Source organism: Musa acuminata, chromosome BXJ3-5 (genome assembly GCF_036884655.1).
Source record: "Musa acuminata AAA Group cultivar baxijiao chromosome BXJ3-5, Cavendish_Baxijiao_AAA, whole genome shotgun sequence".
In the NCBI taxonomy this organism is placed as follows: Eukaryota; Viridiplantae; Streptophyta; class Magnoliopsida; order Zingiberales; family Musaceae; genus Musa; species Musa acuminata.
The window spans coordinates 34,360,090-34,380,824 of NC_088353.1; the positions used below are offsets into that span (position 1 = coordinate 34,360,090).

The 20,735-nt window shown below is 41.0% G+C and overlaps 1 protein-coding gene across 9 annotated transcripts; it reads right to left on the reverse strand.

The window, feature by feature from the left end:
- Positions 1 to 921: 921 nt before the first annotated feature.
- LOC103985177 (octanoyltransferase LIP2p, chloroplastic) lies at positions 922 to 17,605 on the reverse strand. 9 transcript variants are annotated; one of them, XR_010496476.1, is made up of 7 exons: positions 17,468 to 17,605; positions 16,745 to 16,941; positions 3,287 to 3,551; positions 2,380 to 2,530; positions 1,317 to 1,447; positions 1,038 to 1,151; positions 922 to 957 (listed from the first exon to the last, which is right to left on the reverse strand). XR_010496476.1 is itself a non-coding variant. In XM_065150943.1 (7 exons), the coding sequence occupies exons 2-6, from the start codon at positions 16,906 to 16,908 to the stop codon at positions 1,069 to 1,071; spliced, it is 828 nt and encodes a 275-aa protein (XP_065007015.1). In that variant the 5' UTR covers positions 16,909 to 16,941; positions 17,468 to 17,605; the 3' UTR covers positions 922 to 957; positions 1,038 to 1,068. The 9 variants fall into 9 exon arrangements, 8 of the variants coding, with proteins under 8 accessions (XP_065007015.1, XP_009401086.1, XP_009401085.1 ...); XM_065150943.1 differs by having other exon boundaries at positions 1,038 to 1,185; XM_009402811.3 differs by having other exon boundaries at positions 922 to 1,151.
- Positions 17,606 to 20,735: the final 3,130 nt, after the last annotated feature.

The window sequence follows — 20,735 nt, forward strand, 5'->3', positions numbered from 1 at the left end:
ATCTCCGAGAGCCAAGGATCTGAGCGCCGAGGTGATCCAAGGCTCCCTCATCTCCTACGCAAAGCGGTCGATCCCGGGGCTCTCACGGTCGAACCGCCATCATGCCGCCACTCGTGCCTCTGGCCCGCTGCCATCCGAGGCAGAGGAGCAACCTTAGAGACCGTCACCACCAACCTCCCCCCATCGAAGAAGACGAGCAGCAGTTCCTCTTCGGGTCCGGAAACCACCCGGTTCGTTTTGGGCCTCCTCCGCGCCTCGGAAGCTTCCCGGACCGCCCTGGAACGCAGCATCGCTTCGCAGCTCGAGCACGAAACCGTCGACGACCTCTTGATGCTGACTTATTCCTACATCGTGGACTGTGTCCAACAAATCGTAGCCTTCGTTCTCGAGGGCCTCTAGGAGAGGTCGGCCACGGCTGCCGACGCCGAGGACGCAGACGACGAGAGGCGGGATCATCCCCATGTCCTGATAAGAACAAGCTACTGGTGGACAGAGATCGCGCCAGACGCGAACCTGAAACCGGACAAGTTTTGCGACCTCGCGCTCGCGCTGCCGGACCACGGGAGGATGCTCGACGACGGCCTCTATCGCGCCATCGATGTCTATTTGAGCAACACGAGGTGGATTAGGGAGAGAGACAGAAATGGACAGCTAAAGTTCTCAAGAAGCTTCATTGAATGATGATGAAGTGGGGAACAAGTAACGACTCCATTGAGATCGCTGTGGCTAACATCTGTAATGTGCTAATGCATGAGCATTGCTAAAATTCAATTAATCTGAATACTAAAATAAAAACATGCATTATCTATCATCTGTAAGAGACATTCTCAATTTAATAGCACTAGTAGAGCATTAATATGTTATCAAGCATTTGACTATTCCCTGCATGAAACTACCTTAACCGGATTTAACATTAGGGGATAAAAACATAAAACTTGGACTTTCACCAAAGTTCTTCTGCACAAGTCAAAAACAATGAGAATATTCAATATGTATTGGTAGCTTTTTGAAAAAAAAAACATTTTTTTGTCAAATACCTCCTACTGTTATAGTAGAATTTGCTTGAATTTAAGCTCCTTGCATTACCAAAAGGCTGATGACATATTGGGACGAGCTGCCCCATCTCAAATTCTTTCTCTGATAGTTTCTGTCTATCATCAGGAAAAGTGAAATCAAGAGATTGATCTGTTGGAAAGTGACAACTGGAAAACTTCAGAGAATTCCTTAACCAAGGATTCATGAGCAGTATCAATTAAAACAGAATCTTCAATCTTCCCACTCAAAGAATTCCCTAGTAGTTCCTTAAGGCTACAAACCTCACGGTCCTGTAAGCCGCATGGAACGATGCGCTGAAATGGAGATAAGTCTGTTGTAACATTCACTGCCAATCCATGATACGATATCCACCGTGACACCCGAATCCCTATTGCAGCAACTTTTTTATTCCCTAAATAATTTAAGAGAAACACAAGGGTTAAAAAAGATCAGCAAACTTCCAAAATTACAATGTTTTTCATACATCATTTGATAATATCCTATCATGATGATCACACACACACACACACACACAAATATATATATATATATATATATATGGAGAGAGAGAGAGAGAGAGAGAGAGATAACAGTCAAAGCTGACATGATAAGAAAAAGTATTTTTTTTCTTTGTATGCAAACATCATTATAGAAATGAGGCTATACACACACACACACATATATATGTATATATACATATGTATATATGTATATATACATATGTATATATGTATATATACATATATATATATATATATATATATACATATACATATACATATATATATATATATGGAGAGAGAGAGAGAGAGAGAGAGAGAGAGATAACATTCAAAGCTGACATGATAAGAAAAAGTGTTTTTTTTCTTTGTATGCAAACATCATTATAGAAATGAGGCTATACACACACACACACATATACATATATATATATACATATATATACATATGTATATATGTATATATACACATATATATATGTATATATACACACATATATATATATATACACATATATACACACATATATATATATATACATATATACACACACACACACACATATATATATATATATATATATATATATATATATGGAGAGAGAGAGAGAGAGAGAGAGAGAGAGAGAGAGAGATAACAGTCAAAGCTGACATGATAAGAAAAAGTGTTATATGTTTTTTTCTTTGTATGCAAACACCATTATAGAAATGAGGCTCTCATGAAAAATGTTTTTTTCTTATTATCATATCCATGCACTTCTTGAACACTTCTAAGTGTCCTGTACATGTGTCATACAACATAAATCAAATGAAACAATTGCAGTGCATAAGATAAGCAACATACCGACCCAAACTCCGGTTAAACCCTTGATCCTAGATGCCTTGATAGCAAAAGTTGATGAAAGGACTCGGATAATCACTTCCTCAAGTGACCTAAGGTACCAATGTAGATCCATCTTGTGATATCGCAAATTGACAATAGGGTACATTACAAGCTATGAAGAAGGCCAACATACAAACTGTAAGATGGAAGAGCAAGAAACAAAAAGAAGAGCACATCAACAAGCAATCATCGTGAAATAATCACAGTATTCCTTCTGAATGACAAGTGACACCAAGGTTTTGTTTTCTCCTATTATTTCGTCACTCTTCAAAATTTCTCACACCATAATTCATTCATATAAGAAATAAGTCAAAAACACAAATCTTAGAAAACGAGGTCGATATTGAAATGCTTCAATTTACATGCAACAGTGAACAAAAAAAATTACTATGCAACTGAAGAGAATATAATAGTACAAAAAGAAGTGAATCATCAAGACAATGCATAGTCATCTTCAGAGATACTTGAAATTAGAGTACCAATGCAGGTAAATTTGTTGAAATATCATTTTATCGTAATAATTGCATAAAATGCATTAAAGATGATGAATTAAATTGCATATTGCAACAAGAGGAAAGGGCATCCTATATGTTTACAGTTTTCTAAAGCAAGATACAAAATGATATAGAACATAGGTAGTAAAGACTTCACTATTTAATGACAATTAAAAAAAAAATGAGATAAAATGAGACATCTTGATGTCCGTTTAAAATGTGACTAGTTTTTGTTATATCTAGGCTGAGAAGGGGAAGAAATAGTTCTATGCTATGTGCAAGTGTGAGGAGACTACAAAAATTCCACAAATGTACAGATAACACTAATGAAACTAATGATAATGAGTTTAGCAACAAATATATAAAATGACTACCTGACCAGGACCATGATATGTGACCTCTCCACCACGTTCAGTCCGATAAATTTCATAGGGAGAATCTTGTATATTAAAATGCAAATACTTCTCCAAACTACCAGTCCCCAATGTATATACTGGAGGATGTTGCAGAATGATCAACATGTCAGAATGATCTTCATCTCGGCCTACTAAGTCGTGTCTCATTCTTACAAGAGACTTTTGCCAACACCAAGCCTCCATGTAAGGAATAAGCTGCTTGTAGTGATCATAGCAATCACACCTGTTTGATAAGATAGAGATAAAATTCTTTCCTGTAACAAAATGAAGTGATAGGTTGCCAAAAACAAATTGATCTTCCACTATTTATGCATATATATTGAAAAATCAATGATTAAAGAGCCAAAAACCATAAAATGGAAACTAGTGATATCCAAACAACTAGAGTAGGAGCTCATACATCAAGAGTTCCACAAGCTTGACAAATCAATGGCAGATATCGGAATAAATTTGTCAAAAAACTGCAAAAGAAATGAAGATCTGTTCAAATGTGCAATCTCATTATTTTAGGAAGGTTAACATGTTCTCAACTTGCATATCTACTCAAGCTGATAAATGCAATTAATTAATTCTCTTCGTGGACTTGCCAAGATGATAAAATCTTTGGAACTTTTTAAGTTTCTTTTGCCTTCTTTCTGCATCGCTTGGCCACCTTTTATGATTGAATCATCTTAAAATGAATACTAAAGAGAAAGGGTACTACTACTTCGCCATCTCACTAACTCTACGGGTCTTCTATGCACACCAACATACCATATTAGCTATGCTACGATCTATCAGAATAGAAGGTACTTGCGCCTAGTTCTTAGCTAGTAGATTGGAGTTTGATGGTCACAATGATTGATAGCAGTAATGTGTTCCTGCTACTTCAACTGAAAAAATCTTTGTCAATGTTGACATTTGAGCTTATACGAGCTTGAAACTATATTTCCTTTAATGTACATGAGATACATTGTTTTCAATTTGATATGTTGGACAGAAAATCTGAAAATCTTATGAGAGTATATAGGTATCAAACTTCAGTGCAATTTGACTCGTTAACTATATGTGAATTAAACTTAGTCATTGTACAAAAGAATTGCAGAGAATTCTTACAAAAATATATCCTTCAATTATAGCCAAATCTCTTGGATGCGAACGTTAATTGAAAACTAAATGGCATCTCATACATGATGAAACTAATGAATAAAAAGAATCCTTAGCAAAATATATCCTTTGCTTATAGCCAGATCCAGTGGTGTTTAACCTACGTGGTTGTTAATTATCGTTCTGAATGGTGGAATCTTCATCAACAAATAAAGTCATGTTTGCAATTTTCAGCTATAAGAGAAATAAAATAAAGAATATTTTGTTGCCAATATATGTTATCACCTTAGATCAATGTCAATTGGTTTTCCTAGGAGTTGCAACCTGTTAGGACTCTAGCTAGGAGAGTCCTAATTGAAAGGGACATTCATGTAAAACTGTTAGGACTTTAGCTAGGAGAGTCCTAATTGAGAGGGACATTCTGTTAGGACTCTAGCTAGGAGAGTCCTAATTGAGAGGGACATTCTGTTATAACTCTAGTTAGGAGAGTCCTAATTGAGAGGGACATTCATGTAGGAGGTTTTTTCTTAGAGAAGAATTAGGAGTTGTAAGGGAATAGGAGTCTTTAGTAGGAGTCCTATTAGGAGTTGACTAGAAGTAAGAGTCTTAAGTAGGAGTCCTATTAGGAGTTAGGGTTTAGAAGCCCTATAAATAGCCATGTATTCCTCCTCTTTTCATAAGCAATAGATGAATCTTTTCTGCAGCCTTTGAGCAGCAACTTGGAGGGAGGAACCCCTATAGAGTTCCAAGGAGACCGATCCCCTAAAGAGATCAACCCCAAGTTTAGAATCTGCAAGGGTTCTAACACCTGGTATCAGAGCAGCGTTCTTGGCGTCTCGCTGCCCTTCCACAGCCATCCATCAACCCTCTACAACCATCCAAAGCAATTCCCACAATTGCTTAAAAGATCGACACCGAATTCCGTCATCATCTCCACCACCACGGATCATCCTTTGATCTCCCCGTGAATTGCAACAGGTTCTGGTTTCCTACCTTACTGCTGCTGCAATTTAGTTATCCTTATTCGAAAATCAAAAAAAAAAAAAAAATTCGTTCCTATATTGCTGCATAAACTTTTCGTCACAAAGTTTTCATCTCTACAACGAAAGATACATTGCAGAATTCCAGCCGCATAGCACCATCTGTTTGATCTTGCTACTGTGCTTTTTTATCCAAATTTCTACGAAATTTTTATGACATCTTTGACACTTCTTAACAGTGGATTTCCCTTTGGTTTCATCAAAAAATTCTCAATATAAACTACTGATCTTTTATATCCAATCTGCTGTACTTGAATTGCAGAATTCAAGCCGCATAGCACCATCTGTTTGATCTTGCTACTGTGCTTTTTCTATCCAAATTTCTACGAAATTTTTATGATATCTTTGACACTTCCTAACAATAGATTTCTCTTTGGTTTCATCAAAAAATTCTCAATATAAACTATTGATCTTTTATGTCCAATCTGTTGCACTTGAAAATCTATGCTGCAGAAAATTTCAGCTGCATATCGTTGCCTTAACCCATCTATTTGCAATCTTTTTTGAATGAAATTTCTTATACACTTCATAGATCATCTTGGCTTCCATCTAAGATTGATCTATTAAGAAATTCATCTCTAAAAACGATTTTATATTGCTGCACATTTTCATCGTAACCCGCTGAATTTTTCAACGACAATTCTGCAATTGCAACTTGCACCAATTTCCTTATTGTTATACTGCCGAAATTTTCTTAATTAAATTAGATATCCTTGCTGTCATATAAACTGTGATTTTGCTATCAATTCCCTCCTCAATTCCCTTAAGTTTTTGGTGGAAATTACGTCGATAAACCGTTGTTTCTTCGACGACAATTCTACTCTTACAAGACAGCACATACTTGCTGCAACTTCTACGGATTTCTGTCAAACCTTTGCTACCATCTACCACAGATCCAAAACTTTCATCCACAACCCTAAAACTCTGCCAAACCACACCCTCAAACTGTACCCAAAACAGCCACAAAATAAGCCTAAACCGTAGCCTACATCCACCAATCCACCAACCCTTTCAACCATCACTTCTCTCAACCTATACATGCCTTTAACCCAACAACAAAAGAGAGATTTGGGGGCATATACTATGGCATCTAAGGAGGCAATCAATGCTAAATTCGAAGCCTTGGAGGTGCGAATGGAGGATAAGATTCGGATGCTCTTTACCGAACTCAGATTGGGCCGACCACTAAGCCCGAAGAAATCAAATCAAGGAGAGAGCTTTGCCCAATCACACCAAGCCCGAATAGATGACTTTCAAGGGAGGGGAGGCTATATGACTGACCCCAACTATCCATGCATGAGAGTGAACTTCCCTAGATGGGAAGAAGGAGACCCGATTGGTTGGATCTCGCGCGCGGAGCGATATTTTCAGTACCACAAAACCGCGGATGTATCTATGGTGAAAATTACAGCTATACATCTTGAAGGGGATGCTATACAGTGGTTTGACTGGTTTGAACATACTTATGGAGTCCTTTCATGGCGACAATTCAAAGAAGGACTGCTGATTCGCTTCAGACCAACCGATTACGAGAATATTGACGAACAACTAGCAAAGATCCGACAAACCTCCACCATTCAGGAGTACCAAACCAGGTTTGAAAGGTTATCTAATCAAACTCGTGATTGGTCTCAAAAACAGCTATTGAGGACCTTCATTGAGGGCTTGAAGCCGGAGATCCGAGGAGAAGTTAAAGCGCGACAACCGTATACGCTTATGGCAGCCATCTCTTTCGCACGACATCAAGAGGAGCAATTGAACCATGAAGCTCGGAGGACTAGGGTCTCTCCTCAACCAGTAATATTGAAGCCCTTAGCCCCCCCTACTGTCGACCAAGTCCCTACACTAAAGAGGTTAACAAGAGAAAAGCTTCGGGAGCGATATGTGAAGGGGTTATGTTGGCATTGTGACGAGCTGTGGAGCCGTGAGCATCGCTGTAGTAAAGGGGGACTTCTTATGATTGAACCGATAGAAGAAGAGGTCATTGAACATCCAAAAGAGAGCCTTGAACATGAAGAAGATGCAGAAGAAGAGCCACAACCGACCGAAGTTACGGTACATACACTAGCTAGCTACTCAAACCCGCAAACGATGAAAATTGGAGGCCTTCTCAAACAACAACCAATCACTGTTCTCATCGATACGGGCAATACTACTGACTTCCTAAATAGTAAGCTTGCTGTTCGGATATCATTACCTATCGAGAATCGCTGCAGGTTTGATGTTAAGGTCACCGATGGACGGATTTTGAATTGTGATCATAGGCGCTTGCAGGAGAAACTATTGCTGCAGAACCAAGAGATAATTGCAGATTTCTTCCTTCTCCCTCTTAACAATCATGAGGCCATACTCAGAATTAAATGGTTGATGACATTATGTGATATTTCTTGGAATTTTATGAAACTAATTATGAAATTTTACAGTAAGGAGAAACAGGTGACATTGCACGAGAAACGTGGGGGCGACATAACAACGGTTTGCACACAACAAATGGAGAATGTTTTGCATAAAGCATGCAGCGGCTTTTTGATACAACTTGAGCAGCAAACTAAGGGAGAGCCAACAGAATTTGAAGATCCAAATCTACTTCCTTTGCTTACTGAATTTTCAAATATATTTGACGAACCGCGCAACCTACCTCTTACCTGTCGGCATGATCATTGTATAATGATTCTTCCAAGCAAATCTTCAGCAAATGCTCAGCCATATCAGTATCCACATCTCCAGAAGGATGAAATAGAAAGGATTATAAAAGAGATGCTCGAAACATGAGTTATTCGGCCAAGTTGCAACCTCTACTCTTCGTCGGTGCTACTTGTACGCAAGAAGGACGGAACAAGGCGAATATGTGTTGATTACCGAGCTCTCAATGGCATAATCATCAAGGACAAATACTTTATTCCAATAGTAGATGAATTGCTAGATGAAAGGGAGCACAAATCTTTACAAAGCTGGACCTTTGATCCGGGTATTATCAAATACGAGCATGCGAAGAAGACATACGGAAAACCACCTTTTGAACACACAACAACCACGAATTTTTGCTTTCTTCAACAAAAGGTGGAATATCTTGGGCATATCATATCAGAGGAAGGTGTGGCAGTGAACCCCTTCAAAATTGGAGCAATGCAAAACTGGCCGACCTCGAGAAACATAAAATTGCTATATGGCTTTCTGGGTTTAATAGGCTACTACCGCAAGTTCGTGAAAAACTATGGAAAGATCAGTGCACCACTTACTTCCTTACTAGAAAAAGATGTCTTCCAATGGTTGGATAGAGCCTCCGCTGCCTTCGACAAACTTAAGGCAACCATGACGACGACGCCGGTGCTAACACTACCAGATTTCAACCGACCCTTCATTATTGAGGCCGACACATCTGGAGTCAAAATTGGAGCCATTCTCATGCAAGATGGTCGACAACTCACATACACTAGCAAGGCATTATCTCCCTCCGATCAAAATATGTCCACATATGATAAGGAGATGCTCGCCATTGTGCGCGCAGCAACGAGGTGGAGATTGTACTTGATCAGACGATACTTTCAAATCAAGACCGACCATAAAAGCCTAAAATATCTCTTGGAGCAGAAGATATCTTCCCCCGAGCAGCAAAAATGGTTAACAAAACTTCTTGGATTTGATTTTGAAATAACTTACAAAAAGGGGAAAGAGAATGTTCTTGCAGATGCGCTTTCGCAGCTACCCGAGCAAGTTGAAGTTTCGACCGTTTCACTTCCGACCAGCGACTTCCTTGAGGATATTAAGATGGAATGGCAGGAAGATTCAGATACTAGTAAGATTATAAAAAAATTGGAGGAAGCACCAAACTCCATAGCTCATTACAATTGAGACTCAAAAGAATTACACTATAAGAGTACTAAATTGAAAAGGAGTATGGCATATCACTCACAAATCGACGGCCAGACAGAAGTTGTAAATAGGTGCTTGGAGATAGCCCAAAGCCACCCACCAAATATGACTATCCAAGGAGGACTTCAGACTCAGTCAAGTGCTATTATTGATCGACGGATTATGACTCGACGACGACGATCCACTACTGAATTGCTAATACAGTGGGCAAACCTACTAACAGAAGATGCCACTTTGGAGAACTATGATGACTTGAAGATCAAATTCCCAAAATTCATGAATTGTCAGCCTCGAGGACAAGGCTGATTTGAAGAGGGCGGGTTTGTTAGGACTCTAGCTAGGAGAGTCCTAATTGAGAGGGACATTCATGTAAAACTGTTAGGACTTTAGCTAGGAGAGTCCTAATTGAGAGGGACATTCTGTTAGGACTCTAGCTAGGAGAGTCCTAATTGAGAGGGACATTCTGTTATGACTCTAGTTAGGAGAGTCCTAATTGAGAGGGACATTCATGTAGGAGGTTTTTTCTTAGAGAAGAATTAGGAGTTGTAAGGGAATAGGAGTCTTTGGTAGGAGTCCTATTAGGAGTTGACTAGAAGTAAGAGTCTTAAGTAGGAGTCCTATTAGAAGTTAGGGTTTAGAAGCCCTATAAATAGCCATGTATTCCTCCTCTTTTCATAAACAATAGATGAATCTTTTCTGCAGCCTTTAAGCAGCAACTTGGAGGGAGGAACCCCTATAGAGTTCCAAGGAGGCCGATCCCCTAAAGAGATCAACCCCAAGTTTAGAATCTGTAAGGGTTCTAACACAACCCTCTATAGCTGACAAGGATCTAATAAGTGGTTGGGCATCATAATACAAAGTGTGTATGCGGTTGCATGTATGGGTTCTATTTACATATAAAAACAATTTAAAGACAAAAACAATTTCCTCTTTAACATGTGATCTCGTTCTTCCTAACTCAATGCTCATGTCATGTCAAATTATTATGAATTGTGTGATCAAATAAACATCTATATCATTCCAGTGAAAGAAAACAGAATTAATTAGTTATTTTGATAACCTTAGTTATGCTACTAAAAATTGTGAATCATGCAGGAATAGTTGCTAATATTTGCAAGTGAATCATTACTTGTTTGCTAATGTTAATCTCTAATGATTCACTTTCAGAATATAGCATAGACATGGTTAAAGATGATCCATTGATGAGCTCCATTTGTTAGATCAAGTTAGCAAGGCTAATATACATGGTTCTTTAAAGCGTCTGCATATGTGGCATGTGTGTCTGCATTACATACATGCAGACTGCATTAATGGCATACCACATATTGGCACAACATAATGTAATCCAGTGTGGTCTATGGACTGCATCCGCATATGTGGTGCATAAGTGGACGGATACCACTTTTCAAAACATTGATTAATCAAGCTATATTAAATTTTTGGTTGTACAAATCCATGTTCAACATATGACACTAAAAGCCCAAGCATCATTCTTACGGATTATGACCCTTTTGTTGAGTGTACCACTTAATTTAAAGAAAAAAGAGGATAGAACTTACAGAAAAATAAATAAATGAGAAAGAATAAGCAAAGGCATTAAGGATCACCAAAAAAGAGAGATTGATCAAAATCAAATAAGGACATGAGTCACCCTATCCATATGGTAGAAAATTTTCATGTTACCATGATGAAAACAAAAGACCTTAAACAACAAGGTCCCCATTTCATAAGTTTCTGTTCTGTTGTGTAGAAGAAAAACCATAATACAAGTGTGTGTAGTAGATCTCATCTCATACCACTAGAATCATATTTGTATGATCACTCTGTCCCCTTGGACCACAATATACATTTCTTATCTAGATTTGTGGCACTCTTTCGTTCCAAATTGGTATGATACATGATCTAGATCATCAAAATTAGCAATCAAACATCGTGAATGTTTTTTAGTTATTGGCAGACATAATCTAACTGAAAAAATCCATATTAGAAATTCACACTCTAGAATCCATTCAAGAAAAGCTCAAAACAATGAAAGCATTGTAAAATAAAATCATATAAATAAGTTCTATTTTTTTTTACCTAACGTGTTAAATGAATCGACACCCTTAGGACCAAGCTAGCAAATCATGATACAATATTGAACCAGTTATGTGACCAAATGACCCAAGTCCTAAGAGCCATCCAACATATTGAAAAACAACCCATGAATGAGGAGGTTGATTATTCGGTTAAGCAACATATTCATTCTCCACAATCAATAGCTTTAAATCAAAGAATTTTATCTACTCCCTAAGCTCTAATTCGAACAAATCCTAAGTCCACCTATAGGGCACCTATTCACAATCATGCTCCAACAATTCATGATGACGAAGCCTTTGACCTTAATGATAAATTCCTAGTACCTACTAGAAATCCATAAACCCGAGTAATGGGCCAACAAGTTCGATTTGTTAACAATACAGGGGGAATGGCTAGAAGAGTCAAAGTGGATGTGTCGGACTTTGATGCTATGTTTGACCCAAATATGTTTGTTGACTAGTTAGATAGCATGGAAGACTATTTTGAGTGGCATGGAATGATTGATATTGAACGTGTACAATTTGCAAAAGTGAAACTAATAGCTTTATTTGCAACATGTCTAACGTAGTCGCAAACATCGTCGAGAGTCTCCCATCACTCAATGGCAAGTCATGAAACAAAAACTGAAGGAAAAATAATTACCAACTTACTTTCAAAGCCAATTAGTTAAACTATAGTTAAACTTCAAACAATTGAATTCTAGTGTGATAGAGTATTTGGCCCATTTTACGAAATTTTTACTTAAGGGTGAAATTGAATAGAACCAAATCATCACTGTTAGAAGATTTATTAATGGGTTGAGGTTTAACATCTAATGGAAAGCCTCTCTTAGTTTTCCCAACACCATAGAGGAAGCTTCCCAACGAACCCTTGAGATTGAGAAGTACATCAAACTTTATCTAATTCATCGAGCATCTTCTCAGTCTTTCGACAATAGAACTATTACCTAATCTACCCCAAGTAGTGGCTTTGTCAAGTCAAAAATCCTCACTACTAGCAACAATTATGGCTGAACCATAAATCGTTCAACTTGTTCAACTATTGATTCTCAAACTAGTTCGTCTTTAGTCCATTGTCATTATAGCCATAATAGAGATCACATTGCCTCTCATTGTCCTCAACATACCCTTATCTTAAAACAAGGACTAGAGGATCAAATCAAGACCAAGTAGTTGAACCCGAAATCTACTTAAGTGACAAAAACGGACTAGAAATTAAGGATGCATATGTTAATGTTGTCTGTATTATTCTCTCTACTGCTAATGATTCCAATGAATGAAAAATGACAAGTATCTTTCATACTTTTATCTGAAGTAGGGAAAGAACTTGCAAATTGGTTATTGATGGGGATAGCACTATGAACGTAGTCTCAAAATCTACTATCAAGAGACTAAATCTTAAGGTAGAATCGCATTCCACCTCATTTAGAATAGTCTAGGTTGATAAAACCACTCTACTCATGACCAAGAGATGCCTAGTACCAATTAAAATGGGCAATTACCAAGATAAGATTTACTGTGATATTCTACCAAAAGACGTTGCCTACATTCTTTTGAAGTCGACCTTAGTTGTATGACCTTGATGTTATCAATCAGGTTATTGATGAAAACACCTGTCTTTCTATACAGAGACAAAAATATTATCCTGTGACTAGCAAAACCATAAAAAAAGAACAAATCAAGAACTCCCAAGTCTCCTCCACAAGCCCTAACTACCAAGGGATTCCACTTACTGGATCCTAAATCTTTTAAAATAGAAAGCCTAGACAACAAATTTTGTATGGCCATCATTGCTAGAGAAATTCCTAGCCCTTGCACTATTCCTAACCTAACTCCTGAGGTTAAGTCCTTACTAGATGAATTTTTTTATGTCATACCCTTGGAATTACCTAGTGAACTGCCACCCTTACGGGAAATCCAATATGTCATTGGCCTTCTCCTAGGATTGCAACTCCCTAATCTCCCACATTATAGAATGAATCCCAAGGAAAGAATCAAGTTAAACAAACAAATTGATGAACTTTTGGCTAAAGGCAATATACAACACAGCCTTAGTCCTTGCATTGTCCCTACCTTGTTAACCCCTAAGAAAGATGGGTCGTGGAGGATGCAAGTGGATAGCTGAGCGATCAACAAAATAACAATCAAATGTCACTTCCCGATTCCTTGATTTGAGGAGATGCTAACCTTTTCGCAAGATCTAGTTGGTTTTCGAAAATTAACCAAAGAAGCGAATACCACCAAATTCATATTATATTTAGCAATGAATGAAAAACAACATTTAAAACTCAAGATGGTCTATACGAATGGTTAGTCATGCCCTTTGGTCTATCCAATGCCCCAAGCACTTTCATGTGCTTCATGAAACAAGTTTTACAACCCTATATAGGCAAATTTATTGTAGTCTACTTTGATAACATTTTGATGTTTAGTAAGACTAAAGAGAATAATTTAAAAACTCTATGACGGGTTCTTACTACCCTTAGAGTTGCTAAGCTCTATGTAAATCTGGAAAAGTGTTTGTTCATAAAAACCCATGTCCTATTCCTAGGCTTCATCATTTCTGCCCAAGGTGTTGCCACTAATCTAGAAAAGATTCGCGTCATTTTAGAATAGCTTGAGCCTAAAACCCTTACCACGATTCGTAGTTTCCATGGATGAGTCTATTTTTATAGGAGATTCATTAGAGGGTTTGGTTCTATCATGACACCTATCACTAATTGTTTAAAGAAAGATGAGTTTTTTTCGACCTTGGCTACTATCAAAGCCTTTGCTAACATCAAAATGAAAATGACCACCACTCCTGTTCTTAGACACCCTATGTTTAATAAAAACCCTTTGAGGTCACTTGTGATGCCTCTAGTATAGGCATAGGAGAAATTCTTAGTCAAGAGGGTTAGCATATCGCTGTTTCTAGTGAGAAACTCAATAATGCAAAACAACATTATTATACCTATGACCAAGGTTCGTAATTTCGTATCATACCGACGTTTCGAACTTTGCTCGATACGATACGATACGGGCGCACCAAGCGGTACACTAGGGTGTACCATTTAGTATGTATAAATAAATAAATAAATAAATAAATATATATATATATATATATATAATATAAATACAAAAATCAATATATAAAAATTATAAAAAAGGAGGCATATGCTGCCTTGACGATGTCGCCTCTTTTTCTTCTCCTAATCGTGTCCGACGAGGAGAAGATGCGGTCTTCTCCTCATCTACGGCGTTCAGCGAAGACGTCGAAGGCCGCAAACGTCTTTGGCCATCGACGAAGAACGCGGCGAAGGCCGCAAGCGTCTCCGGCCTTCGATGAAGAATGTGGCGAAGGCTGCAAGCGTCTCCGGCCTTCGACGAAGGCTGCAGGCGTCTTTGGCCTTCAGTGAAGAACATGACGAAGAAGCCGAGCTGCCGCCTCTCCGTTACCTCATGGATTGGGATCATTGAGGGAGGGTGGCGCCAGATCGGAAAGCGTCAAGGTTCTCCCAATTCTCCCTTGACGCTTCTTCCCTCGCTGCAGCCAGGTTGATACTGTCCAGTAGTGGGCGGTTCATGTACCGGTCTACTGACGGATTGATATGTACCGCCCGATATGGGCGGTATCATTCAAAATTAAAATCCTTGCCTACGACAAAGAATTCTACATGATTGTGCATTGTCTTACGTATTGGCGATATTACCTTCTGCCACAAGAGTTTGTCATGTTGTCTGACCATTAGGCCCTAAGTTACTAAAATGCCCAAAAGAAGTTAAATGCTCGACACGCCAAGTGGGTTGAGTTTCTCAATGAATACTCATTTGTAATTAAGCATTGTTTTGACACTCAAAACAAAGCTGCTAATGCCCTTAGTAGAATTTCTAAGGGCATTTACCATTACCTGTTCCTATACAACCGATTACCCATTCCACATTTACCATTAGCAAGATGTAAGTTTAGATTTTTTTCCTTGAACTTCCTAAAATAGCCCGTGGCCATAACTCTATTCTAATTATTATTGATCGATTTTAAAAATTGACCCACTTTATCCCATGTAATAAGACCAACAACACCTTACACATTGCTAAACTGTTCTTTCGAGAAGTAATTAAATTACGTGGCTTGCCTTTAACCTTGGTGTCCGATAGGGATGTGAAATTCGCTAGCTACTTTTGGAAAACTTTTTGAAAACTATTTAGCACAACAATGAAGTTCTCTTCAGTCTTTCACCCCCATACTGATGGTCAAACTGAGGTTGTTAATCGTTCCTTGGGAAATCTTCTTAGATGTTTAGTTGGGGAGAAACCTGAAAATTGGGACATAACTTTACCCACTTCAAAATTTGCATGCAATAACTCAATCAACCGCTCCACCAGAAAAAGCTCATTTCTAATGCATATATGCTTGATTTTCCTTCCAACTTAAATATTAGTTCAGTTTTCAATGTGGAGAATTTAACTCCATGTCATGGTGTACTTTTGAGCCTCCTTTGTCTACCAATGTTTCTATAGGTGAATCCTCGCAAAGCACTGATTCTCCCACAACACAAGGATGACATAGAGGCTATTCTTGATGACCATCTTGTCACATCTACTATTAGCATTACTCAACACTTTCTTATGAAGTGGCGTGATCGTCCAACTTTCGATTTCACTTGAATTACTTTGGAGGAACTTTGCAACTTTGCATCAGACTTATTGGACTAGTCCCTTACAGATCACTCTTCGGGGTCGAGTTCTATTTCACTGGGGGATACTGATAGAGAACTATCTAGCTTTACAAATGATTTTAGAAAAAATTATTTTAAGCAAAGAAATCAATAAAAAGTCATCAATTAGTTGACCTAGAAATTCTAAGAATTGTGTTAAAAATTTAAAAAAAATATATTTTGGTCTTTCTAAGAACTCCTTTTGTATTAAGTGCACTCTTGTATTAAGTGCACTTATTTACTATTTAGGTATCCTAGAAGTCACATTTTGAATTTCTAAAAAGCATACTAATTCTATAGGAGATTACTCTTGAGAATCATCGTCTTCATTAATTATACCAAGGCTCCTAAACCCCTATAAATAGTGGAGCTTATCAATGGATCAAGCATTTTTCAGATTTGAAATGGAAAGAATTACATCTCCTCTAGTCTTACTCTCCTCCCTTATCTCACACTTGTCTTTCTCTTTCCCTCTCTTTCTCTCTACTTCCCTACTCTGTTCTACATCAATACATCTCATTTATAGTAATAAAATCACCCATATCACCCAATATGAAAGAGATGAAGATAAAAAAACAATGACATCCTACAGCTCTATGCCACCAGAACACTGCAAATAGTCACCAAGTTTATTACTCTAACCTCCTCCTTTGTACACGATGACTTGTGGCAGAATCATCAGCTACATGATACACTCCATCCACATTCGCAAACCTCATACTATAAAATGGCCGATTTCGCATCCCCTCCGAGTTCATCCGTGGAAGACATGGGATCATAAACCCATGGCTCGCAAGTAACATCATCTCTCAACCGGCTGCGCAACAACATTCCAAGAGCTGAACAACCCAACAAGAGATCTTCATCACTTCACAACAAGAACAAATTGACTACACATTGGAAGAAATCATAACTTACCACTAAAAAAACAAATACAAGGAGAAAGAAGAGACGAAAACTGGAAATTACAACATGTAGACAAGAGATCGAGGGTTTGCAGAGAGGCAGAGGTATTCGATACACTCGAGGTGTTCCACACAAAGGCGTCAGCCTCAATTGAACCGAACCAAATCGAAACACGTTATCTACTTGCGTTCGGAAAATTAGAATATAAAATAAGGCTTAAATAGAAGCAAATCAACAAATCTCATCTATGACAATGAAATCACCCAATATGAAAGGGACGAAGATAAAAGAAACAATGATATGGGTGACGTTATCAATAAGAATGAATTGTTTCCACGAAACAAATAGAAACCTCCGGGAAATATACCAAAACCAAAACTTTCTAGAAATATCGAATTCATGGGATTCTCTGAAGAGATCACTAAAAGCGAGAAGGAGATCGAGGGGAAGAAATCTCACCAGAGAGCAGCAGCAGATGGACGGAGCTAGCGAGAAACGCTTGCACGGGTACTCGAGGTATTGTTACCATAACACCCTTAGGGGTCACACGCTCTGTACCCACATTTCGTGACCGATCGACGTCAATGTGAGTCCGATTCGATACCGGCCTCCAAAAACTCACGACTCAAGTGAAAATTAGAATTAGGAGTGAACAATAATTAATTATAATAATAAAATTTTATAATAAATTATATCAAAAAATATTTAGGGTATGACAAAATAATTTCCTGTGCTTGTGTGGCTGCCACAGTATTTGGACTTGTTTGTGTAAACTACCTTGAGCTGTGGCCTCGGGGCTGACACAGCTCGATTCGGGTCCGGATGACGGGGGATCTCCAAAGGGGGTTCCTCGGACTGCTGAGGTCGCTGGCTCGGTTGGTTCGGTCGAGGAGGTCGGTCGTCGTTTCCTCCGAGAAGGGGCTCCTCGCCTGGTGCGTCCGGAGAGAATTGCCTCGTCTTCGTTCCTGCGCACAGGTCGGGTCGGGGTGCTTGACCCGACCCCTCCGATGATCAAGTTAGTTCAAGGTCGCATGATGTTTGTTGGTCCTTCTCTCTATTGTCCTCCCTCCTCTTATTTGGAACGCGAGGGTATTTATAGGAGAGTTTAGTGTTACCTGATGTACCTGCCCGTAAAGAGCAGGATCGTACCTCAGATGGCGTCCGACATCGTCGTTGGCGTGGCGTGAGGGATAGAGCCTGAGCAATCGTTAATGGGCCTCGGTTGGCGTTTCGGCCTGCGTCTGTCGAGTGCTGTCAGCTCGATAGGGACGTGGGGCGTCAGCTGATGTCACGCGAGTCTTACCATAATTATCACCCTCATCATACTCCCCCCCCCAAAGGAAGCTATGCGCCGGCTGCTGTAAGGGGGGTCCGAGGCATGACTTCGGTTTTAAGGAACTATCTCTGTCAGGCGAAAGCCAGTTCGTCGCCAAGGGCGTGGGAATCGTGGAGCTTGGTAATTTATGAGGGTTGGATGCGCAGTGGTGGCACTGAGCAGTGAATGGTCCGAGGAACCCCGAAGTATGACTCGTAGGTCAGGTTGGGCTCGGTTGTAGGAGTGGTAGGCCCCGTAGGAGCAGGTCGCGCGAGTGTGGTCTTCGGGCAGCATGGGGCCGAGGAGCACGACGCAGGCGGGCAAGCCGCGCAGGTGTGGTCCCGGGCAGCATGAGGCCGAGGAGCACGACGCAGGCGGGCATGCCACGCAGGTGTGGTCCCGGGCGGCATGAGGCCGAGGAGCATGACGTAGGCGGGCAAGCCGTGCAGGTGTAGTCCCGGGCAGCATGAGGCCGAGGAGCACGACGCAAGCGGCTGCGGCCGAGGAGCTACTTTGATCGGATCTGTAGGCTATGCTGCGGGAGGCGAGGGTGGCCGGGTGGCCTTTGGTCTGCTCGGGAGTCCAAAGGACGAACCTTTTCGCGAATCACCAGTTTTTAAGAAGACCGACGCTTCAAGCCCGCTGTTTGCCACGCGTAGCGCACCTGTTGGCCGCCCTGTCAAGCCACATTTATGGTGGAATGACGTTTGGTCATCCTGACGCGACATGCTTCAGGAAAGGTTGTTGTTTTTGGCGGGATTTTGTTTATAAGTAGTGTGCAGTTAGTCCCCCAGAAGGTCTCCTCACTCGTTTCTATTCTGCCGCTTCAGACTCCATCGTTTTGCGTCGATCGTTCCTCTTCTCTCACTAAAGGTCAGTAAGGTTGGTGTCTTCCTCCTCTTCCTCTTCATCTTCTTCTTCGGTTAAAGTTGGGAAAAAGGTGACCACGTCGAGTCCTAACTTGTCATCCGACAAAAAGGTGGCCCGGGCCCTTGAGGCCCTGATGCGGCCACACGACCTCGATTCCACCGTGAGTGAGTCGTCGCTCAGTCGCCTCCGGGATCTCTATGGCATCCCAGAGGAATTTGTCCTTCTTGCTCCCGAGCCCGACCAACGGGTGTACGATCCGATTCCCAAGTGTTTCGCCCTCACCCTTGATGCTTTTGAGGCCGGGTTATGCCTCCCATTGCACCCCATCATAACCTCTTGCATCTCATGGTGGCGCATCTCCCTGTCTCAGATGGTGCCCAACTCTTGGCGCTATCTGGTGGAGTTCCTGAGGGAGTGCCACTATGCCAACATCACCCCGACCCGATCCCTCTTCCTTTCTTGCTTTCGTCTTTCCAAGGGGTCGGGGGGCTACTATCTGTCCGCCCGAGCGGACTTCCGAGTGAGCGGGGCTACTTCCAGTAATAAGGGATGGAAGGGGTGCTTCTTTTTCGTCAGCCGTTCGGAGGACTGGGGGTTCGGGCTTCGGTGGGCTGTGTGCATGATAGACAACACCGCCCCGGCTTTGGACAACGAGGAGCACCGAGAGCTCCGGAGGCTTAAAGAAATCCTTCCAGCCTCAAGAGCCATCCGGAGTATGTCCGAGCAGTGGTTGGTCGAGGCAGGTCTTAGCCCAATGCCTCGAGGTATGCCCTAAGGGGTAGTTTTAGGGTCTCTTTTAGGGATTATCTAGTCAGCTGACCAATGTTAATGCTTTTGCGCAGAGATGTGGTTCTCCGAGCCTTGCGTGGGGGTAAGACCTCATCGGCCCCATCCACCCGTTCGCCGGCCGAGGCGAGGGCTGGCTCGAGAGAGGCTCCGATGGATGTCGAGGCCGGTCGTCCTCGAAAGAAGGCGAGGGCTTCCTCAGCAAAAGCCTCTGCGGAAGCTGCGGCTCAGCCAGCGGGGGCCGTCGCTGCACCGGCCGATCGCGCCGGGAGGAGCCTCGGGTGAGGAGAAGCTGGCTCCAGTAGGGAGGCGGTAGGGAAGGCTCCTCGAGAGCCCTCCATCCGCGAACTTTGCCATAGTCCGGTCGACGGGGAGGACGAGCCCTACCAGACGCAGGCGATGGGTGACCTCCCACAGGGCGAGACCTCCGACCCGCTGACGGCCCACTGGGAAGGCCTTACCCGAGGTAGCCGGGTGCGGGCCGACGGGGATTCCGCGGCCGGGTTTATCCGCGGAGGGCTCCATCCCGACATAGCTTGGGACCTATATACTCTGCCCTCCGAGGTCCTTCTTGGCAGGTCTACCAAGTCACTGCTATGGGTAAGTGTCATTCCGCCAGTTCGGTTGCATGTGCTCGGATAGTTTTTGTCTTGACTTGTTTGTTTACACTCTCATCAGTAGTTGTTTTCACTCTCATCAGTAGTCTTTTTTCCTAGCTTGTTGTTTGCTGATCACTTGATGCGATGTGTCATCTGA

Excerpts from the sequence above, each read along its gene's own strand:
- LOC103985177 (XM_009402808.3), bottom strand. The coding sequence starts at position 16,908 with ATGATGTTACTTGCGAGCCATGGGTTTATGATCCCATGTCTTCCACGG. Across the intron at positions 3,552-16,744 it reads CATCGTGTACAAAGGAGGAG|GTGTGATTGCTATGATCACT; the intron begins GTTAGAGTAATA and ends CTTATCAAACAG. Across the intron at positions 2,531-3,286 it reads CATATCATGGTCCTGGTCAG|CTTGTAATGTACCCTATTGT; the intron begins GTAGTCATTTTA and ends CCTTCTTCATAG.